The sequence below is a fragment of the Patagioenas fasciata genome, chromosome 10 (assembly GCF_037038585.1).
Source record: "Patagioenas fasciata isolate bPatFas1 chromosome 10, bPatFas1.hap1, whole genome shotgun sequence".
NCBI lineage: Eukaryota > Metazoa > Chordata > Aves > Columbiformes > Columbidae > Patagioenas > Patagioenas fasciata.
The window spans coordinates 11266402-11293086 of record NC_092529.1 but is presented as its reverse complement, the minus strand read 5'-3'; the positions used below and the strand labels follow the sequence as shown (position 1 = coordinate 11293086).

At 37.1% G+C, this 26685-nt stretch overlaps 1 protein-coding gene across 18 annotated transcripts in view; it reads right to left on the bottom strand.

Moving 5' to 3' along the window:
* DOCK3 (dedicator of cytokinesis 3) overlaps positions 1-26685 on the bottom strand; it is a 193368-nt gene that overhangs the window by 88291 nt on the left and 78392 nt on the right. For 17 of the 18 annotated variants that reach the window (XM_071813127.1, XM_071813128.1, XM_071813134.1 and 14 more), the window contains exons 10-12: positions 11852-11933; positions 5440-5500; positions 3043-3190 (exon numbers count right to left, since the gene is read on the bottom strand). In XM_071813127.1, coding sequence (XP_071669228.1) covers positions 3043-3190; positions 5440-5500; positions 11852-11933 — 291 coding nt within the window. The remainder of the gene's footprint in view (positions 1-3042; positions 3191-5439; positions 5501-11851; positions 11934-26685) is intronic. The other variant, XM_071813141.1, reaches the window with a different exon arrangement.

Below are 26685 nucleotides of genomic sequence, written 5' to 3'. Positions count from 1 at the left end.
TGTACCAGCTACCAATGTAAGCTGCACTTTACATTTCCCGAGCACAAAGAAGAAGAACATTCTCCCAAGTCTGAAATGCTGGCCTGAAAACACTTGTCAGTAAAGCACTTTATTAACATTCTACTTGTCTAAATACCAAATATATTACAAAATATATTTCTAGTTTAAATAAGAATGTTTTCCTGAGCCATCCATCACCTTTTCAGGCTGGTTCTACAGTAAATTTACCATTTGGAATATTTGCTGCACTACATCAGACCCTGATTGTCAAACAGATGGGGCCAGAAATGCAATGTATACTCTTGTCCAGCTGGGCAAATAGCAACAACTGAGTATCAAAAGGGAAATGCATCCCAGCAATACAGCACATTAAGAGGAAGGAGTTATAAGAGTGCTTGAGAAGAACAAAGGATTGAGAGAAAACAGGACAAGAAACTGAAAAAGGAAAAATACATGAGGTTTTTAGGGGAATGGGAAGATTGACACAGTGAGGTGCAATGAGCAAAAACCTCCATTAAAGATAAAAATTCATACAAAAATATGAAATCAAGTGATCTCAGAAAAAAACCCACCAACAGCAATGGATTGAGAATTTAGTTTCCATCTCACTTTTAAAATATTTTACATGTCTATTACTAGAAAGATTTATGAAAGTTAACCTTCATGCCTTTACATAATGAGCTTATAACTAGAGCTGTGGTACTATATCCTCTTAGTAAGATTATAACATGACTGCAGGATTAACAAACAGGGAAATTTAGATTGTGAGAAAGAAGTATTTGCAGACATAAATCTTTAACAATAATAATGAAAGCTGAGAAGACTGGAGAATTAAATTGATTTTTTTCATAAGTATTCTCCTTTTGTGGGTAAGGCAAAAGTCTGCATTGAAACACCATGTATTCATTTCAGCCTTTGTTAGGTTTTCAGTCTCTCTAATTTTTTCCAGCTTCCCCCTGTGAAAAGGCTTTTCTAGCTCTGTGCTGACTGTCTCATTCCTGGTAGCTGTAGCTTTAGCCAGACAGCTACAAAAAGAACACTTTTCACTGCTCCTTTAAAATACAAACACACCTCCCTCACTTATTTCATCTTTATGTTGTTTTTGGTGGGCCTGAGGCATTGTAACAATAATCAAAATGAGAGCAGCAGGTAAGAAAATAACTCCAGTGTTCTTCAAGCATTCATACAGAATTTTAAACTTACAAAGGACAAAAGTCTGTCATTTCAATTTTAGTCTACAAAGCAAGAAAAGGTAGGTAAAGGTAAAAATGTGCAAAGACAAGATGCAAGCAGATAAACCTGTAAAAACCTTCTGTTGTGGAAAATCAACAGCTATTAAAGCTGCAAAAAGATAAGCTGGTGCCCTTTAGACATATCCATCTTCCCTTCTGAAAATCTTTGTCAGTGGTTTACAGAGAACATGCCAAACAGCAGTAGCATAAAATAATGATGTACAAGACATATAACAAGTCAAGCGAATTATAATAGGGATAAAAAATTAAAAGCACCTGATTACAGAGCTTAATTCTGTTATGGACTCTACTTCCCCTCCGGGAAGGCAGAAACAGCTGCACGTGGATGTTGAACACGAAGGGCCCGGGGAAGCAGAGGTGAAGAACGATGGCTGGCATAGACCCACTTAAACTTTTGGGCAGATACAGCTGGTACTTTGAGTGGTGCAAAGGGAATCCAAATTATCAAAACACTTCAGATTAAGAGGAAGGAAAGGTAAGTGCTCTACCCTGTGATTTTTTTTTATCGTAATAGTAGGACTTTGGATTGCTCTAACTGGCTGCATGACAAATGGAGAAGTCCAGGATTTTACACGTTTTTTCTCTCCTATCTTTCAATGAAATAAGAAGCTAAAGATGCATTAAAAGGACATCAAACCAGAAATCTGATACTCAGAATGTTGCATTACTGTGTAAACATTCAAAATGTTGCAGTTGCAATATATTAACATACATCTCCAAGGCCAGTATTAACACAAACAATATAACCAAACATGAGTGGTTTGAGCTAAGCTGAAACTGAATGGTGACAAATGCCAAGATTATCCAGATTCTGTTGACGAAGAGACCATTTCATTCCCTATAACTTGACATTTTTGCTAGTTTTCATAACTATTGGTGAAAGAAGAATGGAAGAGCTGACACTCTGAGAGACTTTTCTGTGGACTTAGAGATTTCTAATGTACGCAGAGATACCCAAGAATCTTTCAGTGAATATAGAAAGGCATTTTTTTATTTATAGTTTCTCTTTAATGTCAGATTTTCTGCTGCTAAATGCACTTCTCAAAGAATACTGAAGTTCTATAACCCCTCTAAATTATCTTATTACTCGAAATAGTGGCCATGCACCACGAAGTAATGTCAGCTGTAATCTCAGCTGATCTGCAAAGCAGATCTTGCCAGTGTTTATCTTCACTTGCAAGAGATTTAAATATTTCCTGCAGTCTCCAGGCAGTTTGTCTGTGATCTCTTTATTACAACTGTGAGACCACAGTTCATAATAAGAATCTGTTAGTTCAAAGTTCAAAATCAGGAGTAAGTGAAGATAGATTCTTGCTCAAAAAATGTTGACTTCTTTTGAGTTTTTTGGTCACATGCTGTTGACTTCAGTTGTTTTCTACTTCTTTTTGGTCACCATGATGATAAGGAACAGGAGGTGGGGCATGAGGAACTATTCCCTTAGTCAGGTGAAATACAGCATATTTCTCTGGTTTTGACCTTAGCAGATTTAAAATAAATCATATTCATAGGTATGCAGCTTTGCATGTCACACAGATTTGGACAATATTCAGTAATTTCTGAAGCATTTAATATCCCTGGAACATCTGTGATAATATTCATTAATTTCTGTGATTGTCTGGAATAATAAAAGAGCAAAAACCAGCACCAACAGCACTTGTTTACCTTGTGAGGAGGATAAAGCAGCAAATGCAGTTTATGGCACCTTGGTATCTAATACTTCTTTAGTATTTCACACCTCAACATATAGAAAGTGTTTTTCCTAATTCTTTTTCTTCTAGGAGTTACTCACGTGTAAACTTTGAGGACAAAATCCTTCTCTTCTTTTATTTCAGAGATCGACTGAAGTACATCCATGATGCTCAATACTGCACAGCCATAGGGGCGGCGATAGTGTAAATGAGGGGGGCCTTTTTTTGAATCATTTAGCAACATGCGACCTAAAATTAAAAGAAATCTTAAATATTAGAGATTCACATGGAGCCATTCCCCCGATTTTGTTCTATTAGCCCTCTGAATATACAGACCCACACTAAGTTTCAGCTACAGCTTGCAGCCTTCTCTATACTTCCCATCATTTTTTCTTCTTAAAGGTTTTCAATTCCAGAGATCCACTGGAACCTTCCTGACCCACTGGGCTACTTGAATTAAGGCACATCACCACATTTAGCTACCAGAACACTGCAGGGCACAGGGAACAGCATCACGTCTGGCTGCCTTTCACTTGCAGCCCTAAGACACATATTTGTATCCAGCTGGGTTCACTACAAATCACCTCTTGAATGAGCAACAAATATGGCTTGTGCTCATGTCTCTGCATCCACATGGAGACTCACTGTGGTGCTTCCATTATGGTCCAGTATTTACACAAATTTTCACTTTAAACAATTGCTTTAAGGGAACGTATTATATATTGTGCCATTTACCATTTTTGTCCAGGAGCACATAAAGGAGTGTTCTGAGATAAGAAGTTGCTTAATGAATAACTTACTATTGCTAAAGCAGCCTTTTAATAGAGTTAAAAATGCCAAGACCAGAAAAATCACTATGATAATCTCAGCTAACTTGCAATATTACACAAAATAACTTCTCCAGCACTTCTTGCATCAAAGTTAAAAATCTGAGCCTGAACGACAGCATATCTTTCTGCAAGCTTCATTCACCAGCGCAAGGGATACAGAGTAATTCTTACTCTTTGACACTTTATGACACAGTGAAGTCAGATAATGAAAACCCAAACCTTCTAAGACATTTGTGACTTAGCAAGCATGTCATTCACAGGACAACACAACAGCACTACGGTCTCACGTAGCTGTTTAGAACTTCTGTACTTCAGAAGATATCTGAGGCCAGTAACGGATACTATAGCAGTATTGAAGAGACTGGAAATAGGGTTAAACACCCGTTCACCGCAAACACTACCTAGCCATTTTTCAGTTAAGTGAAAACCTGAAAAACACGAGACAGAGCGCTCCTCAGCTGTTTAGAATATTACAACTGAACAGACCATTATTTCTACTGTTGTTAACATTTTATGTCTAAACACTTGAAATAATTTATATTTAATATAAGCAAAATATTCACTTGCTAATTTCTCAGTGAACGTACACATGTTGATAATTTAGAACCATTTAACTCCATATTACCAACTAATTATATCCTTTTTAATTCGAGCTTTTTTCCTATTCAACACCTTCCATCTAAAAGGCATTCTAGCAATTGAATTCACATAGCAGAAGTCATAATCAATTCAGTGAAACACACTGCTGGGCTAAAAAAATTAATCTAACTGTCCGTGAACTACTTTGAGCACTGCACTCTACCATGTAAGACACATTCTAAATTCGGCTTCAATCCTGAACACTTTCCAGTCTTGCGACTGCAAATCTCAAGGAAGCCCAGCCTGGCCTATGAATAGCCAGAAAAACCCACTCTATACAGGCAACTGCTCCAATGACTTGCAAGGAAGGGCCTTCTTCCTTATGCAGGGTCAGGTCTAGGTACTCCGCATCCAGATCTCTCCTTTGAACGGCTTTGTGCGAGCGGCCAAGAGAACCAGAAAAGCAGCAAGTGTTCGCTGCTGGATGTCGGCCTGCGACTATGCTGGGCTTCCAGCAGCAGGTACTGATGCTAATGCTCCATTTTGGCAGCAGCACGTAGAAAGAACCCCCAAGATGTGTGACAGCTTCCCTGCCCTCCTGTTTTATAGGCATCTCCTCAAACTGGCATGTGGGTTCTTGGAAGCATTACAGACTCCTACAGCAGAAACCAGATCTTTATATATAATTTGTCTAACAGCCTCCCATTTACTAGATGTGAATGGCCAGGTATGCTGATGTCCTGCCCTGTAAACTAGCTATATACCATCAGTAAAAAGACCTCAGTTGAGATTTTGGAACACTAAACAAAAAGCCTTTTTAGTTTCTTCCTCCTCCCCCACGTGTTGTTTAATCAAATATTTTGTTTCAGACTGAGGAAAAAAAAGAATCACTGTTAAACAATCACTGGTAACCTTTTAATACTTAGTTACATATGGTCTGAATATTAATCTCAGCAGACAGGCATGATCTGTAATTGAGTTTTCTAACTGATTAAATCATTATAATGCCACTTATGTAACACATACATTTAAGCATATTGTAAAAACATAGTTAACTGTGTGTATGTCAAGTAATAAATCATACTGTACCTATTCGAATTACATGAGCAACTATGTACAAATCTCTCTTCATGTCCTTGCTGCTGAGATCCTAAAAGATTGGGAAAAAATAGACATTAAGAAAGGAACACATTCCACTTCCAAAATAAGTGTCTGCAAAACACCCATGAACAATAAGGACTACACAGTATTATCCTTCACTCATTTAGCTCCTGTATCTTTAAATAAGACAAAGTATTATTATTTACAATTTATGGTAAGAAAAATAAAGCATAGAAGGATTATATTTGGACAGAATGATCCTTCGAAGGAAAAGAAATGAAAGATTCTGACTCCATTGGCTAGCAATGTTGTATCAAAATTCTAGAAAACACTTAAAACATTCATTAATTCTTTAACTCAAATGCATTATTAGACTATATTAAATTTACAAAGCAAAATTAAACCCCTGAGTTACCTCAGCTGCAACCATTCTGGCTTTCTTCACCACATCCCCTGACTGCAGGTCCCAGACCTGTCCCTAACCCTGTTCCTTTGTTTCTGCTTTCCTGATTTTTTACTTCCCATCACGCAGTCTTGGTTTCATGAGAGCTCCAGAAAATGTTTGCAGCATGACTGTCAGAATTCAGATAAAACTTTTAAGTGTGGATAGGTGCAATTCCTCAGAACAAGCAAAAGTCTGAAGAGGAAAGGCAAGAGACGGATAGACATGGTTTCTTTAAATGCTTTTGAATGTGCAGCTTTAGTCTTTTTTCATATGTTAGATGTTTGTTACACCATGAAAGCAGGAAGGCAGCATCTCCAGCAGGCACAGAACCCATAGTCTTTATCTGTATGAGATGAGGGAGCCAAGGGCAGGTAGTTCACAGATAAACATCTTCAAAGCCCAACAGGCTGCGTGCCGGCTGCTGACTGGAAATGCTCTCTGCCCCATTCCAACTGCTGAAACATGCCCAGGGACTATCTGGGGAGCAGGGCAGCTGGAAAGGGCCACATTTGGCTAAAAACATTCTAACAGTTCGAGCAGCATAGATGATCGCTCCTGTTTTAGTGTGTTCAAAACAGTAATAGGGTATTGGAAAAACTAAGAATAAACTCAGTTTTAAGATAAGGTAATTGCTTAGCAAAACACAGGACCTTAAGACCTCATAAACAACTGTAACATGAACGAAAATCTGAAATGCCATGTCACAGAACAGCTTGAAGAAAGGCCAAAAATTGGAAAAGAAGAACTTACAGAAGAGTAAAAGGAAAGCTGAAGCTAATGAAGACAAAAGCTATTATTGACCCTGACAAATCTTTATTATTAATGATAATAAATTAAGAAAATATGCATAGACCACTTGTCAATAATTTATTATTGTGGCACTTTGGATTCACATGTTTGAAGCTGTCTTAATTGCAATTTCCTTGGCATGGTGCATTTTTTTCTTATATATATAAACCGAGATCAACTTCTAAGATATTCCTGACCCACTTTCTCTTTTTTTAATTAGAGGAAAGATCTGAGAAAGCTTTCTTCCTAAAAATATTAGCATTGTTCAGTAAGTTTTCCTTATGTTACTAACTTCCAAGACAAGATTTTAAACACGCACTGTGATACTCATTCATGTTTTAAGACACCGATGCAAAAAGGCTCCTCATGCTCTACAGCAATAGCCGGTGTCTCCCTTCCTCTCTCTCCCCTCTCCTATGTGCTATCATCTTCTTGTCATGTACTGATTCAGGTCACAGAGTCCCCAAATTCTCCCCAGATATAGAGGGCAACACTCCAGTCATTACTCAAGAGAAGAGGAACTGGCAAGTTAAAATGATTCATGTATTCTTCCTAAGAACACAGGAGAGTGAGTGAAGTGTGTGCATGTGCAAGAGAAACAGCCAAAAAGGAGGTTCTAAGCTCAGTTACTGTTGCTGACCTCACTCCTCCCCTTACACTGAAGCAATGGACATCACCTCACATCATTCTAAAACAATTTGGTTGGTTTGTACAAAGTGTTTTCAACATACAACTTTTCAAAAACAGCTCTAGGGCTTTATACGTGACTTTAAAAACAACTTGAGATGATACCTATGTGTTCATGTTTCTTCACTTTATTTTCTTCCTTTTCAATTGAATAAAGATATCTATGCCAGTGGTAACAGTCACTTCTAAGATGTACAGTTGTGTGGGGAGAAAACTGGTGGATTTGCCTACACATAAATGTAGCTTGGCCTTCTACTAATACTTAAAAAAAAAATACAATGCAAAAACCAACTGGAAAAATCTCAGTTTCAGATAAAATATTGTATTTTTCTTAAAAAAAAAAAACCACAACTAAGTGGTATTAAACCACTGTAAAAGAAAATAATGCAACTTATATATAAAGAAGGAGGAAATTTTAAACTGCAGACACTTAAGTTCTGTCATTCCTAGTTTGAACAAATTAAGTGAATCAAAAATCATAATTTGCTGGAACCTAAAATATGAACTTTAATTCACACAGCAAATTTCTTTCACTTGTGACTTGAGAAACCAAATCTTAACAACTGAGATTATGATGGCAATGCAAATAAACACTGAACTTCAGATTATAGTAACACACAGCACAATAAAATATGGGCACAGTGACTAAGAACTAGGCATAAAGAGAATTTATTCTAAGAAGAAGTTTCAGCCCCTTCCAAATAGCATTATATTGCTAAATTACATCAGGCAAGTACTAAATTCATGGCTGTATCTTCTTCCCCCATATAAAAGGGGTACTGTATTTCCTTGGGCAGCAAATCTGCTGTTTGGGATGCTTACTACACCTAGCAGGTCATGTCTCTCTAAAGCCAGAGAATTAAGCTATATAAATCTTCCTTAGCGTTTTCTCTTGAAGTCTTATTTTGCTGTTGCACGAATAAGAGAACACACTTTCTAGGCTTCCTCCATCACCTAACACAGCAGTGTAGCATATGGTAGGCTTTATCTTGCATGCCTTGGAGAAACTGGAGTTCCACGGTAAGAAGGGATTTGACATAGTTTTAATCTCAGTAGTGCCTGACAATACATTTCAAAAAGAAAAACACCAAACCAAACTCGGAGGCAGTACTCAATACTCCAGAGTGTAACAGATTTTTTAAAATACCTGTAATTTGACAGAGGGAATTTTATTACACTATCAGATTACCAGCTCTAATCAACATCAATTTAGAGAACTATTTTTTCAAAGGGCAGCTGTCAAAACATGAGAAAATGGTAGGGCATGCACATATTGATGGGTTCACACTTCAGCTGCTTTTCGGTTTCACAAAAAATACACTGTGTCACAGTCAAAAGACAAAAAATGTGGGCCCAGATGGCCTTCTGTTTCATTTTGTACAGCAGAGGCTTTTTCCCAGGCAAGAAATTCTTACTATGACATGGATCAAACAATCAAACCCCAGCCCCTGTGAGGAGGTCTTCAGATAATTTCTTTGCAGACAATCCATGCACATGACTTCAAACCCAGAAGAGATCAAACTATGTTTATTATTTCTTCGTGCGCAATATAAATAAATCGATTTCCAGAAAGGTGTTTTTAGCATCACATCCACAGAGGGGTTATTTCTCACATACTTCTGAGCTTCTTAAATGATACTGGTTGATAAACAAAGTAATTTCATAGTAATTCTAACTGCATGGCTTTTTAGAGACTCATCCCTAGCTTTTTTTCCCCCTCACATTAGGTATGAAAAAGAGTTACTCTATAAAAATGGTCAGTTCTTTCCAGTGCTGGTTTCCATAAAGCTCTAATTGTATGTTAAAAAAGCTAACCTCCACCACCCCAAACAGTGCAACTGAGGATACCTGACTGCCACTAATTAGTTATTTGAACTGCTTTACCCAATTCAGTTGTCAGCCTCACAGGCCACATAGAGTAAGGTATTTAACAAGAACAGCAAGCTTATAGTGTGCAGTTAGGTTTTAATTCAGACACAGGAATGTCTCTCAAGTGTGCATATGCTGAGGTTGGCTTGAGTGAACTTTAATCTTCAGAGAAAGCAGTTTCTCACCTTTCGTATGATTTAACAGCACATCTAAAACCAAAACCTAAGTGATTTGGGTATCTTACACAAGGAGACAGCTGAAGCCCTAGAAGCAACAGAGAAAGCAGGAAAAGACAGGTATACCTTGAATTATCTGAGATATGGGGCTTCTTGCCTCTGGGAAAGATTAGAAATTCAGAAAAATACTGTGGGGTGACAGGGGGGTAAGGAAATAAACATATTCAAAGGCAAGGCTAACACAAACTTGGGAACAAACCTAAAAATCATATAACTATCTAATTTTGGAAGCATTTAATAACTCAGAAATTATAGTAAGAAAGAACCACTGCAGATAAACTAGTTATTCAAAAAACTATTATTTGTTGCTTCTTTACTATATACTTGCGAAAATTCTTTGAATATGTAGATGAAAAATACTGTGATTTTTTGCACAGATTGTTTTCCCAATCGTCATAATCCTGTTATGTACAGTATACATTCTACCAGAGTGAGTGACAGACAACAACAGTATCTCTGAGAGCTGATACTGAGGCAGCTTTGGCATTTTTGTGTAATTAAATGGAAAGGTGGCTTGGGAGCAATCTCTGATCAGAAGGATAGATACTACAGAGTGGCACATGTCTGCAATACTCGGGACTTGCCCCATTCATAATATGCAGCTGGTCTCTTCTGGAACTATGTTACGCCCCTGGCTGCAGCATATCATTATTCTTTTTGTATTTTTGAAACCATGTGGCATCAGCGTAGATAGGGAAGTCTGATGGTGAAAATCTTTTTTAAGAACGAAGAACCTTAGAGGCCTGAATGAGCCAAACTTGATACAAACCAGCCTGTGCTGCCTTTTGGGAATAATCATTCAAGGAATTCTTAATCCTACACCCAACCTTTTTGCATGATCCAGACTCCAGTGCTGAAGCTTGCTCCCTGGCCACCTTTTTCTGAGAAGAGAAAGATACTTGGTTTTGAGTTCCAACAGTGGAGATGTCAGTGTCAATGGCAACACTAAGACACTGTACCTCTGCTGATGTTCAATCAGCTGGTAGCACTTCACTGATTATACCAAAACCAGGACTGCTACTGATGCCAGCATCAAGGTCAGTGCTATTTCTGGACTGACCTGTATCTTTCATATCCAGATGGAGGCTGAACGGAGCATCCTCACACCTGACCAGATATGCTCTGTTCCTTAAAAGGAGAAATTCAGCTGTCTTCTTAAAGGCGGAAAGAGAATGGTACTGGGAACCACATCTAATTTTGTGTCTTGCCCCGCTTGACCTCAGAGGGTTTCACGGCCAGAACTAAAGCTTATACCAAAGCTGACTGCCATCTTTTTTCTTCACTGAAGGTAAAAACACTTCTGTCAAAGAACTCCTAGCATGTGCACTAGCTAAAGGTGAGTCACGATGGAAGGTGTTTATCACACTTGGGATCTGAAATTTCTTACAGTTATTCTGTGATGAGCTGTTAAGTTTCAGTGTCTCTAGATTTCCATATTCCTTCAGAGAAGTGGTGACAGATAAAATCATGGTCTGACACATGATTCTGAGGCAATTTTTAACAGAACTTAAGACCAGTGAAGACTGGACATTAAAGCCAGTGTTTTGAAGCTGCTATTTTGGCAGAACCAAAACTATAAAACAAGAAGGTGGTTAAGTAAGAGATGAGTTTGAAAAATTAAAAGGAAGTAAATCTAAGCTCACTATTTCACTCCCAACTGATGTATTATCTGGTAGGAACCACAGATGGATATTACTTATCTCGTCTTTCTGGCACAGATGGTTAAAGAGTGTTGGTGGAGTTGGTCATATCTGCTTTGTGTCAGGAAGGAGTAGCTATTCGCACAGACCTGCTGTAGAAACTTAGAAAAGTCCAGAGCTTCCTTTATTACAACCAGCTCTCTGTAGCTCAGCTTGGCTGCTGCTTCTGCAACACATCCCAGTCTTGGTGCTCTGTCACAAACCTTGTGCTGCCCACCTGGGAGGCCACAGCTGCACCACGCACCTGGGGCTGCTACAAGGGCTCTTGAATGGGCCATGACAAAAATCTGCTTGTAGAATTTTCAGTTTTTCCGTGTGCACTTGTGTGTTGTTGTAGTTGTTTTTCTACCTCTGATTTTGAAAAAAATGGTCAATGCAGCCATGTTACCTAAGAGCATAGTACATGCAATGAAAATACTCAAATTTCTAACTATAAGCAGGAACAAATAACACTTGAAAGGAAGTACTTCATAATACTTACTTAGCCATAAAAATAATTTAGAAGTACATCCATTTTCTTATGTTAACATTTAGTTATAACTATAACAAAACTTAGAAGCAGCTGCTGCTCTACTCAATATATTGGAAAGAAAGGATTGTTTTCCCCCCCCTCAGGGTGATGACATCTACAATCGTACTACTGTAAGGGAAGAAGAAAGGGAACAGACACGTACTGTGAAAAGTGCACACATTCGATCTATCTTCTCTGGATTCCTGGGGCCTCCGTTCTTGTTTAACCTCACCATAAACCTCTCACTAAAAAGCAAACAATATTAAAAAAAAATAAATAAGAGTTTCATGTATACACTTCAACTTAAAAATACAGGTAGATATGTGGGATCTTTCTTTTAAAGACTCACTAGGTACAGCAATATTTTTAATTCCCAAAGCATATGAAACTGTACTTACTGATCTAGATAAAATCACATGGAATAGCATAGAAGACTTTTAATAGCAAGTACTCTGCATGTGAAAACATCGTGTTGATGCATATTCATGATGCAATAACATTAAAATAAAGTGAATATATGAAGCATAGGCTTTGAACACATTACAACTATTTCAGGCAAAGGCTAAGGCACACTTGCTGAGGCATACACTGCCTTTGGTAAATCGGAGTTCATTAAAATTCACTCAAAAGTACAAGTAACAAGAATACCAATTAAGCAATCTCCTTCAACATACACTATTTATAGAAGCAATATACTAATTCAAACACATTAAGATTCAATTGATAGAACTGCTTATCAATCAAATTAAATAGTCCTTTTACCAGCAAAATCAGTGTGTACAGCCAGACTGTAAAACAAATAATCCTTACTGTGGAGGATAAGCCATGGACTTTGGTATTATTTTAAGACAGAGAATTTATGTATACAAATAAATCAGATAAGTAATTTATTCAGTAGATGTGCAACAACACACTAAGAATTGATCAGAATTTTCTTCCTACAGATTAGTAGAAATATAGCAAGAGCACATCATTAAATCCTCTAGTTACATTTGCATTATATTACAGATCCTTTCAATTTTATCCTGTATGACTATATCAACTCCAGTAACTTTTATTTGACTAAAACACATTTTTCAGCATTTTATCCATTGTTGGCCTGAAAATTACGCAAACCTAGAGCACACACTTCTTCCTTTGGTACCTTGCTCCCAACGGCCATTCACTCCTGCTGTTAAACCTGGCAGGTTAACACCAGCTTGCGAATGTCTGTTTTTGGGCCTTAACCACTGCTTTTTGTTTCACTTTCTTTAGTATGTTAAAAAGCCCTTTAGAAAAGTGAATTTCTTACAGAGTAGTGATATCAGTCATTAATTGCACTATATAAACACCTATCAAAAAAAGCGCAGCAATTTTACACTGTTAAGAAATTCAACAAGAAGTGCTGTAATCGTTTTACAGAACTTACCCGTAACATGATCTTTCAACACCATTTCATGAACAGTTCTAAAAATGTAAGTTTGTAACAGTCTAGTACTGGTACCACCTACACCACAAATACCAATACACACATATCTGTATTTCACACTTACGAAATGAGTTCCTACTAATCCTAACTGTAATTTATCAAACATCACATGTTAGCCTTTTTACTTCAGCATCATGCAGTGAGTTCATTTGAAGCAACCCGTCCATTAGGAATACTCATATATCTTCAAAATCGCTGCTTTGTCAGAATGGTCCCTACTCCTGCAAGCATGACTCCTACATCTTGTTATACACCTTTGCATGGTTATTTGCTTGAGTTATCTTGCTAAGCAATCCAGATCACGCTCTCTGGTTGTTTCACTCTCACTCAAATGTCCAACAACCTCATTCAGCGATAATTCTAATTCATTTGTAGCAGATGTTTGTAACCTCAGAGATTGCTAACACGCCCTAAAGAAACCCAGAAGAAACAGGTATTTGATGATTCTTTGCCTACAACTACTGTGATGTCAAATAGAAAGTTAAGAATGTTTTAGCAAATGCTTTAATGACATGGTATAATCTAATCTTTTAGTAATAATCGTATTATATATTAAGTGGAGTGCAGTACAATAATACAACCTCAGTGCATTACAGTTACATTACAACAACAATATTATGTCTTCATATTTACCTCTATCTACCTAATATACAACTCACAAAAAAAAAAGTCAGAATTTTTAAAATAAGACCTATTTTCAATGAAAACACATAAATTACACTTTAAATCTTCATAATTAGTTCAGTCTTCTGCCCATTATTTTACTGGTAACTGATTAAGGTTGTGCAAACACACAGTAGCAAGTAAGTTCAAGCAAGATGGTCAAAGCGGTTGCTTCTCTCAGCTGTTGCTTCAGTCCTTTGTTGCTCCTGCAAAAGGGCCACACAAACAGGACCTCCAGCACTGCCTCAACAATTACCTTGTAGAACTCTAAATATTAACAAACTGAGGCAGGTGTCAGTTTGGGGGCAGTTACAGTTGCTGGCATCCAGCTCTCCCAACTTGATGGATTTCAGAAGATCAGGCATGACAGTTACAGTGATGCCCACAGGTGAGCACTGGTTAATACAGGGAATAAACCAGACGATAACTAACTTTTATACCACCAATTTGCAAACATGAGTCATGCTTTATATCATTAAAAATAAATAATAAAAATAACTCATAGCCACATTCTTTCTAAGCCAGAGCAATAAACATATATATTTCCAATGTCGTCAAAAACACTGCCTAGGAAGACTTTAATCTTAACAAATTTAATTTTAATCCATCAATCAGTTTAACTGTAAAATCTTTCCTTCAGAGAGATTAGGAAATAACATAAATTTAATTTCTGTTACAAGTATAAATTGTAAAGCTTGTCTCCTTCCATAACGAAGAATTCCTTAAAGAAAAACAAAATCTATCATGACCTACAGAGCTACAAAAGTTACTTTCATAAAATAAACATCCGTCATCTGTAAAACTTAACTTGAAACAACAGTAATTAAATTATTGTAGTAATTACATTATTGTATTAAATGTAAATTTGCGAACACCCTCTACCAATACACTGAAAAATAACTACTATACCTTATGCATTTTAGCCATGCCCCATTTTTAAGGATAAGAGCATAAAATGGATCAATACCACACAAACAAGACCCCTGTCAAACTGTTCTTTCACTCGTCTTGCTGGGAATGTAATTTGGCCACCAAAAGGGGCAGAAAGCTGGTGTGTGCAGGGACCAGGAGGAAACAAGACAACAAGCAGCCTGCTAGTTAAAGATTATGAGCAAAATAAATCATGTCTGCAGGGGAAAATGTGTTCACTGGTGGAGATGCCCATCCAAAATCTAAGTATAAATCAAAGCTGGCTCACTCATATTTGATTGCAAACCCCAAGAAGTTATTACACCCTATATAATAAGTGCTTGGAATATCTTCACTTTCATTGCAGTGGTCAGATCAAGGCTGGTTCCATCATTCAGAGGATGACTGATGTTTTGAAGGGAAAACAAACCACTAGCAGAGCACACCAAGCTCTTCTGTGACACAAAGAACTATTGACAGAAAAAGAAACCAGAAATTTGAAAGCATACTGTTGACTAAGAGTATTTTCAAATTCTGGGGTAAAATTAACAGGAAATATATACTACTATGCAACATTATAGAAGCAGAAGATGCTGGTCCACAGATAAAGACAGAGCAAGTCAAGGTCAAAAACAGGCAAATCGCAACAATGGCTCTCCATGGGAGAGGTCCATCTAACCCTACCATCCCATCTCCAACAAGGTCCAGTAGTGGACATTAGGGAAATAATAGGAGAACAAAGAAAGCATATGGTAATGCCCTGCTGATATGTACTATCAACTTACATCAAAGTGAAGCTCAAGAATAGCAGCAATATCTTTAATGCTCCTGGATACAGAGAACCCAAGACCCCAGGCTACCACACTTAAAAAATTCTCACTAGCCATTTACAGAGTTACTATTAGAGAGTGAACTTTGTAGCAATTTATAACATACAATACATATATACCATAGAAATATATATATATATGCATTATAAAAAATAATTTGAGAATTAAAACTCATTAAACTGAAGTTCTTAGAGAAATATCATAACTGCTCTTTTACCTCCACTGATCTCAATAATGTTACATATTATTTTAAAACTCCAGTAAGTTCTAAATTTTTGAACTTCCAGAAACCTTATATGAAAAATTATTTCAGCACTAATGAGCATTTCATTTTCATAACTGAAGTTGAATAAAATACTGTACCCCACAGAATCCTGTGCAGGCTGTGCCTCTGACAATGGCAGAGAAGGGACTGTCAAGCCTTTGAGTTGAGATAGTCTATTTATACCAGACTCATTACCGAAAGTTGTATTGCTTAGTCTGCTTTCAAAACATACAAAGAGATATTCTGGAGGCACATTTGATAGCCTCTTGCAAGGTTTTACTCCATTAACAAGTGGAGATCTTAAAAAATTTCCAATTCACCCTTTTTCTCATTATAGCCAGAGAGAAAATCTGGTTCATGTCCCCATATTCCAGTGCTTTTCAATAAATGAAGCAGACCACTGTCTTTTTCACCTGCCTATTTATCATTTGTTACCTTATTGCAGCACTATCTCAGTAACAACCTTTAAATTTCTTCCTTTAATTTCCAATCCTCCCTTGAGTCCTCTTGAGCTTGTGTCGCTAAATAATTAAGGGGACTTTGAGGCAGTGGCAGCGTTTGAGAACTGTGGAACATTCAGTCAGAGGAGAGATCCACTGACAGGACCAGAAGCACAAACAGATGCCAGTGCTAATAGGGAATCTTAAAAGCCTAAGGCACCGCAGGTTCTTCCACCTCTCCTCACAGGTCACTTCTCCTAAACTTACAGTTTTGTTTCTTATCTCCACAATTTCTCTAGTCTTTGGTACTACTGTTCAAGTTCAACAGTTTACAGAAACTGTCTAAATATTCCACTAAACATTAGCTGCTGCTGCTAGCATACCTTGGAGTGGGACTTCAACCTTTTTACATTGTTGATGCATATTATGAGCTAGTCTGTCAGATATTCCCCATTTTACAACTGCAAATCTATTGAGATGTAAGAAGAATAACCCTGTTTGCAATAATCTGAAGATCCACTGCCGTCAGCTATAATTATAGCTCCCTTTTTAGACAAAGATACACATATTTAAGGTCAAGAAACCTAATGGGAATTCAGACAATTTCTTATTTTGGGAGCTACTTCCTCTGAGAGAGCTCATTCTTCAGTGTCCATTCCCGAAGCTTATCTTCCACACAAAGACAAGAGCATCCATAGAAGCCAGACAACATTAAAATCCAGCTTAGTGAGACCAAAAATCTAATTAAAGTGTGTATGGTAATAATTGCCCATGTTTGTATGCATTAAGCATTATTTTTATCATAATTGAATATGTTCTAATTGTTTAAATAAAACAGATAAAGTATGCGGAGGTACGGAGTATTTGACACAAAAGTACTGTAAAAAAAAAATCAGCTATTCTGAAAATACACCAAAACCAGTTCTCTCTTGCATAAAATCAGAAATAAGAAATGCACCAAAACAGAAAAAATTTAACATTTTTACCTTGCTGAATTCAGACCTAAGACATGCCACACCAGTAGAAGTATCTTAAACAAAAGCTGATTTATTCCTCTTGTTCCTATTGCTATAAGCAATCTTCAATTACTCAAACTACAAGATCTCCTCCTGTGCTAACTCACATCACAGTGAAATCACCTCTTGTGTAGCAGTAAGTCAGGTTTTACCATCACTTGCATGACATGCTAAAGCTCCTAAAATACAAGAAACATTGCTCTGATAAGCAGAGTCAAATAGCTTCTTGTTCTTTTACTTGAAAGGAAGAAAAATGAAAGCAGTGTAGTGTCTCACTTCTTGGCTTCCTTTAGCTGTCTGAAAAGCAGGGTAATAGTGAACTGGCATCTGTTTCTGCAAAAAAGGCAGGAAACAATCAATGGTTTGAAACATTACATTTTCAGCATGAAGGAAGGGGCAAACAGGGACAAACATCACTGTTGGGTGAGCAGGAGTGGCATTATGCCTGTGGGGTTGGTTTGTTGTTGAGGTGGTTTGTTCATGAGGGTTTTTTTTTTTTTGCATAACATGCGAAGATGACAACAAAAGGCCTGGCAAAGGGCTTGGAATGGATTAGTGACCTGCCTTGTATTAACTCATTGGCGGGTTTAATCAGTGCAGAGTTGTGAGACAAAGATCCTGCCTGTGTATCAACTTATGACTGCAGGTACAGCATTAACAGATGCAGAGAGTCAGAGACATGGCAGTCTGGAGAGTGGCTCTAGAGCAATCTCCTCTTTGAATTGGAAACTGATGATAAAGAACATAGATTGAAAAAAAAAATCTTTAACAATGTATAGGAGATTGGTTTCCTGAAACAGACCCAGTGACACATTAGGGTGTCAATCCCCTTAAGCAGAAACCTCACATGTTGTGCCTTTCCCTTGCCTTAAATAATGGTTTGGTTGCCCTTTCTCCCAGAAACAAACGCCTCCTTCACCCTCTCCATTCCAACATGCCACGAAAGCAAAAAGGTGCCAATCTGTTCCCTCATTTTTCTTATTTCCCTCAGTGCTTTTTATTCCCAGAGAACAACTGGGGGAGCACTGAAAAACTCAACATTTTTACGAACACATCAGTCCTTTCTCAAAAGCTCTATTTAACTGCATTTTCAGAATCTAGCATTTGACTGATCACTTCTAAGAATAACAGTTATTTTAAAAATACATTTGGGTCCCATGACGTGCGCCAGTACATAGTTAAAAAGGTCTTATGGTAATGGGGAAAGTCATATAACAACTTGTATTTTAGTCCTTGACCTTCTTTCAATGTCTCCCTAAGTTTCTTTCTCACTCTTCTAGTACTGCGCAAAACCCTACTTGCACACAAACTAAAAACTCAGGAACAAAAGTCTGAAAACACTGTTACAGCAACTAGCACAAATAAGCTACAAACACTTTCCTAACCAGCACAGTTTACCTCCTTTCATCACACTCAGTCCTACCACATAAGAAATGGTGATAAGTGCATTGTTTAATTTCTCACAAAAAAAAAAATCTCTTCTAGGCTCTTCATTTAATGAATGCTAATATGCCTGACAATAATTCTAGAATAAAATTTGAGTTGGCATGTGAATATAATAAGCATTTTAAGACACTACTGTAAAAGCACCATTTTTTTGTCTCAGATGAATCTTGTGAATAAACTCTATGCACTGCAAGCCCAGGTCAGCCAGCACAGACCTCAGGATGAGCTAGTCATTCTCTATGACAACAGAAACCTTGCCAACACTTGCCTTCAAAATATTGCAGTCTTGCTGTGCACACCCTATTTTGGGCAGTTTACTTCATCAGTGCCACAGAACACTGCATTCTGTCTACCATGGTGCGTACAAGCCCCAAAAGGACAATAGGCTGACCAAGTGAATGGAATTATGTTAGGAATTACTGGTATATGAACAACATATTTTCCTAAAGCTGCAAAAAAAGGGTGCTTGTTTCAAAACATTCATAAGTTATCAGAGAAACACCATGAAAGATACTCCTGAGGTTTGGGAGCGGGTGAGAACTGAAATACAGTCTGTAAACCTTACAGTTTCCACAAGCCAATATATGCACGAATTAACTGGGGAAGCTGTTGTCTGTGCCAGAGAGGGAGCACACTGAACCGGCACAGCACAAGTTTTAAAGCCCCCGTGCAGCAACATTATCTAGCTTTTCAGGAAAGCAATTATTGCTCTCCAATTGCCTATGTGGTGGCAGAGGACAAACCCTGGCTATATCACCCTGGTTTTCCAGTCATACTGTACTATGCAATAGAGTTAACAATAACAATACCAGGCTTCTCATATTTGCTTGTACAACTTTACATAAGATTAGCAAAAATACAGAAATCTATTTTCATTCCAAATTCATCAAAATCTTTCTCACATTTGTCAACCGCAAACACATTACTGTGCTTAGTGATCCAAACAGGTCACTATGGGTCACCATCGTGTCCTGATGCTTTTGAGAACACCTTTGGAAAAGTTTCTGTGAGGACGACTTTTATTTGAACCAGATGGTCTCATAAGCATGAGTAAAGCATGCCTGTGTATCAACGTTTCAGTCATGCCGTTGTACTTTAAAAGGCAGAACCAGTTTGCCTGCAGTCCATTTAGGAGTACCCTCTGCAAAAAGCTTTTAAAGTTTATATTCTGTTAATCACATTGACCTTTTAGAGTTGCTAGTTTTTGCTCATTCTCTTGGAAGGAAACAAAACAAAACAAAAAATTATGCCCTTAAAGCTGCTGTAAGACCGACCCAATAATAAAATCTCCCAGTGCTCCACAGAATGAGTCTTTAGTTCTCAGTTTAAGTGTGAGAGTAAATAAAAGCATATGTACAGAATGACACTGTGTCTGTGAAGAACTGAATTCCCATATATATCGTAACCCAACGGCATATCTGAGATCCCACAGCAGTATTTGAACAATCCATCATTTACAGGGGTCACTCCCGAACCCCTGAGACAGAAAGATCACCTCTGTTCAACTGCCACTTTGCATATGGGCTGAACAATGATCCATGAACTATTTAAAATCTTCCTCCTCGGGCAAGTGCTCATGGTGTGTGTTCAGGTTTTTTTTAAGGTGGGGAGGATGGCAGGGGGTGTGTATTTCGTGAGCTGCCTTAGCCAGATGATCTGCAATAACCCCAGTTTCTAAAACAAGTGAAGGAAAGTACACTGCTTTGGTTTATGCAGTGTATTTTATAAAGACATCTTAGAGAAATGAACACCAGATCTGTAAGGGAAATTAATCCGGTTCTGAGAAAATGGTTTTAAGCAAATTCAGGCTTAGTACTCATGAATTATTAAGTTACCATGTTGGCTAGAAGCCAGGGGGAGGATTACAGAGCTTACAGTAAAACTGCTACTGCAAACACGGGGTTTCCATAGAAACACAAAACAGAGAAAATAACTACCTGTCGTCTCTCTCTACCACATTCAAGGAAAAATAACCATAATGTTAAAAATATTGTTAAAGCTTGCAGGAGAAATGTAGTTAAGCAAAAATTACATTCTCCTTGGGTCTCCATGAGTCTGCCACACTTGAACACTTGACAATGTCATTAGTATTTTTTTGTTATTTACATGATGAAAGGTACGTATTTGTCTTCCTGAAAGGAATCCTCTCTGTTGAAGTTTCTATTTCAAAAAAAAGGACACTTTAGTCTCCTTCCAGTGGTTATTTTAAGCAATGAAGAGAAAGCCAGACCAACCCTGCCAGGCAGTATGTGTGAAATGTCTTGACCATAACTGTGGGGAAGACTTCTAATTCTGGATTAAAAATATTTTACAGAATAGGTATTTTATCATCATCTCTAACCTGGGAGAAGCTAATGGTTCTGAGTCCAACACAGCAGTTGTCTCATTACTTGCTCTACAAACCACATATCCCTCTTACCTGGCTTTGCACACAACAATTTCAGAGACACATACTGGGTTTTGACAGTGAATTTTGCAACATTACACTGAGCCTTCCTACAGACAGAAAATTACTTGTAATTGCTTTCTTTCAGCTATATAGTTCATCTAAATATTTTAAAGATGTGTATTTGTACCCTGCTAGTTGAGACAGCAAAATCTCCTCTAGCTGTATGTGCTCATGACATATTTTTTTCTTTCTGAGATGGAAAATGGAAGAAGAACTTTAAATAATTGCAACTAATTGATTTCTTCCTGTCAACAACTAAAAAAGAGAAACATCCCTCTAGAAAAATTTGTATCCCTGCCTATTGTTATTTCATATCTGATCCCCAACTTGAAAATTTTGTGGGGGAAGGAAGGCGGTGGTCGTGAGAGAAATGAGGTAAGACTGATTTTTGGTTTACAATAGTTTGATATTAGTCAGTTTACAAGAAAGAATGAGCATCTCTAACAACAGCACTTACCTCTCTACAGCAACTTGGACATACAAATCCAGATAGTAATAGTTTCTTTAAAATATATAATATTAATAGGAAAGGGGATAAACAAGAAAACCAAGCAAACATAGATTTGGGAGAGAGATCTATGGAAAGAAAGTCAGGCGAAGCAACTGGTAGAGAAAATGAAAAGGCATTATTCCTCCTTCACCCTTTTGTAAAATCTACGCAAACAACTAATAAAATACTCTGAAGGTTATATCTGTCTCCAGTGATGGTCAAACTTGTATTTTCTAGAAATCATACATCATATATCAGAAAGGCTCTTTGTCCCTGGCCATACATGCACAGGAGACTTCAAAGACCCACATATTTTCCACATTAACTAGAGTGACCAGAACAAGGGCCGTTGCTGTGGAGAGCAACATCCCTCCACATTTGCTTCCTGGAGGATGCTTTTAAGGAAGTTCATCTTCAGCAGGATCCTCCTTGTTACTATTGCTATGGATCATCTACTGCACAGAAGTCAGAAAAAAGAACACAATAAACTAAAGTATAGGAGGGACTAATGGAGGATTAGCTATCCCAACAGATTGCTAGAAGAGAGGTAAAAATTAGAAAGATGGATTTTTTTCATGACTAAGCAGAAGAAAAACCTCATTAGTTGGTAAGTCTAATCCCTCGGAAAACTCTCTGAATATTAAAGAAATAATTCGGAATGATACAAAGTTATTTGTTCCCAGTAGACAAATCATTATACTGAATGAGATAGCTTTTCTATTTTAAAATAACTATGAGAAGGCTGCTATTAAAAACATAACAAATGGGTAGTTTAGCATGTAATTGTACAATAAAAGTAAAATATAATTTTCCGCTTCCTAACATAGCAACTGGCAATAGTGGAACATGACAATATTTTAAAGCCATTAACAGGGGATAAATACAGTCACAGCACTCGGGAGCTATTACCTAAAGAGAGAAGCAATGCAGAAAAAGGGATCTTAAGGTCAGTTCCACACTCTGCAGTCAAGATTTTTTGGTACAACTTACAATGTGGATCTTTCCACATTTACTAATTTCATTTCTTTTTCAGCTATTCAACCATATTCATCTATCCAGTGATCCTGTCTTCCCTTCTTCTGACTTTATTAATGCCTATCTTCCTGTTCATTCTTCCCCTGTTTCTATCTTTCCTTCCCTTGGCCATTCTCAGCTGCTGAGCCTCCCTCCACCCAAGCAGCATCTGATGTCTGGAACGTTCACAGCTTCTACAGTTCTGATTCGGAGCATGCGGAGTTGCTCTGTCTGGCTGTTCTCCCATGAAGCACGCTGATCCTGCACACAGAGCCTTCAGAGGACTTAAACTCCTGCTCAGATACAATTTGTGGAAAATTTGTTATTGCTTTGTCACAAGTCTGCTTAGTGTTTAAAATCAAAGTTCCAGACTATTATAATTGTCTACATTAAGAAGTGTTACACAAAAATTATTTGAGCAGAAATGTGTAAACACAATGTAATTTTAGCTATACTGTTCTTGCTACAATTTTTTGAGCAGCTGACATACATTCCTATTGAGAGTTTAAAAGTCAAGAAAATATGAGTAAATCATGATGAGAACCATGGAGCTAACTGTCACCAATAAATACACAAAGAGATGAAGGATTCCTGTCAAATTTGTCAAGGTTACCTTCATCAGCTTGGCAGACAGATTTGTATTCTGACATCTGAATTAGGAATACTGCGTCAGAGAAAACTCCTACTATGGAAAAAGTGAAAATATGGAAAATAGGACAAGACTGTTCAAGTGAGTAGTAGCTTGAGAAATCCCTTTTCTAACACACATACACACACAGATCAATCTAAAAGCAGTTTGATCACACACTGGAAGTTTTTACACTTTTAATATCTTAAACTTTTATATATTTGTCTGTTAATTTTTATCAGGTAAAAAAAAATGCTTTGAAAGTATCTCAAGATCATGAGATGAGTTATAAACGGGAAATCGTTATGTCTATTACTTCTGCAGTTACCACCCATACACAACTGCAGAGCAATGTTAACAACAAATCAGCGCCACTTCAAATTTTTTGATTCAGCCTTGAAAAAAAGAGGCAGATGGTTTTGTAGGATAACTTTAGAATAGCTAAATACAACTATCACAATATAGGAGTAGTTTTAAATGCATAATTATGGTTCCAAATCATATCTCTCTCTCTTGTAAGCTGCTTTGTGAAATGGCAAGATGGGAGGCACACGGTACTACTCACATTCTCCCCAACATCCACCAGAAATTCTGAACATTTCCACAAAAAAAATCTTTCCATATCACCTTTTATCAATGGCATTAAAAAATAAGGTTGTGTTTTCTCTCACTTTGCCTACTACTTTTCAATTTTAACACAAAAAGAGATATTTCAAAATTACCAAATTGCTAGCACTGTATGGGAAACTGGCAGCTGGGTAGAAGATACGCTTCTACATCTCTAGTATTTTAAAATCACTGTGGGGCTCCATTTTCTCACATTTCTGCACGTGCTTTACCTAGCCATCTGCTGAGAACAAACAAACAAACAAACAAACAAACTGATTAGGGCCCAGTTTTTCAAATTCAATCACATCAGATTTTCTTTTTTGTTCTACTCTCCACAATTAAGGGTACTTTTAGATGACAAGAAACTTAAATCCCAGTGGAGTAAAAAAGGATAACTTGTAAAATACTGCTAAAAATGTCTATTCTGGTTAAAAATACAGGCAAAATAAAAAAACCTTTACATATTTAAACATAAACTTTCTAAAGAAAAAAATCATACTGAAATTCATCCTCTTCATACTTACTAGATTGTTCAAGCTTATTTTCAGAAAAAAAATCAGTATCGTGTTTTTAATGTGTAATTTTGAAGTTATGCATAATTCTATGCATTTATTAGTAAAAAACAGCTATTGTAAAGCTAGCTAAACCTCACTGCTTTACTGAATCTAGTTTATTTCTGTCCACCAAAATAATGCTGCAAAACTTCAAAATGAAACCAAAACACCCAACTCATTGCATCCTTCCAGGACAGATAACACTCAGGATCAGTTTTTCCATCAGTTTTACATCAGCTTCACTTAGTCTGTATCTCCCTGCTTTCCCGTATCAAGTTTAATGTCTCTTCTGTTGAAGCATGAGGTGCATTCCCATGTGACAGAACCAGATGAGTTGGTTCTAATGTGATTCGTGTTTGAGAAATCTATGTTGACTTTTACTTATTGTCTTGTTAGCTTCTAAGTGCTAATAGTTTATTTTTTCCAGAACTTTTTGCATTTGTTGTCTGATTGCAGTTCACCTTCTTAGTGAGATTGAGGCACAACAGCTATTAAATACTCCAGCTATCTTGGTAACATCTGCTGATAGCTTAATGTCCCCTGTCATATTGTTCCATTACTTCAGGGTTTTGTAAATTTAAAAAAAAAAAAAAAAAAATGCTGCTAAAGCATTATAGATTTTTTTTTTTTTTCTGTCCTTGAAGTCCTTTGCTAATTTTATTTTTTCTACAAGTTTCTGCCTCTTCCATCCTGGTTTGTGCAAAGTCATTACTTTCTCCTTTTTTATGTTTCCTTCCAGACTCCATTTAACCAAAGAATATGTGATAAAGACTTTCTGTTCTTGCTATATATTCAATCTTTCCTTCATATTGAAATGATCTGGTTTTGTGCTCTTCACCAGTATTGCTAAGGAACTGACAACTCTCACATTTCTCTCCTCCATATGAGTTTACCTATCTTTCTTTGATGTTTATTGACACCTGTCTTATTGAAGTTCACCACATTTACACTGACGTTTTCTCTTTCTAGTTACTATGAACTCTGCCATTTCATGATCATTCATCCCAAGGTCCTTCTCACAATGAGGCTGTACTTACCCATTGCATGTAATCAAAACTAATCAATTCTCACATTGTTTTCCACTAACTTCCACATGAAGGTAGTAAAAGTTGAGGTAGTAAATTCTATAACAAACACTAATGTCTTTTGCATGTAAAAACATGGGGTAATTTTTGCAACTTTAGAACATACAAATAGACTTTCATCCATTTTGGTCTGAGCCATTACCTAACACTCAGATTGATAGGTTGTTTTGGTGGTGGGCTGAAACAAATCAATGAGGCACACGTTCACTGATCCAGTTCTATTTACTTGCAAGTATTCCTTTTTACAATTCTATCAGAGTCAAAATGAAGTCACTTTTTCCTGGTTTTTTTACCTCTAGGTCTTACCCCTCTGACAGCAGCATTCTTGTTCTTGCTATCCATATCTCCCCACTATCATCTTTTGTCTGCTTCTCATTTTCAGACAGCACAAACCACTAAACACAGTACGATACAAATTTTGTATTCAGATCCTGGAAGCACATCTCAAACTGTATTTCATCTGCTGCACCAGCCTTCTGATGGCTAACCCATAATTGGTACACGCTACTACTGCAGCTCTGGAAAAACAGTGGGACTTTCACTGATTCTTCACTTAACCCAACTGGGAAACAACTATTGAAACCAACAGGTTCAATGAGGTTTGTAATCTACTATATGTCCAAAGCACTAACACTGAAAGCCAGTCAATCTCCAGTGTGAACCATTTGGGTAAGAAATTTATCAAGCTGGAAACCATGTCAGAAAAGTCAATTTGTCCTTTTCCTTTAGAAAGCAGCATGCAGAAGATGCAGAAGCTTTGCCTTTTTTTTTTTTTTTTACATCAATGTACTATTTCCTGAGGCAAAAGGTAGAAGAAAGAAACTTAATCTTTGAAAGTAGGTATAAAATCACCATTCTAGATTTGTAGCAGAGTGTTTGTCTATTTTCTGTTTTAAAGTTCCTTTCCTAAAACAGAGCTCAGCCTCATTACACATTACCCCCCCACCCTTGGGATGCAAGAGAATTATGTTGTTTTCACTGCAGTACATCACTGATGCATAATATGAAGATCTAAGTAAAAACAACTGTTTTCACATGAAAGCATTATTAAATATATTTAAATATTCCTGAATCACTCTTAGTACTTTTTCTCATTATAACTGTTTTTTTTTTTGGATCACTTTTGTCTTT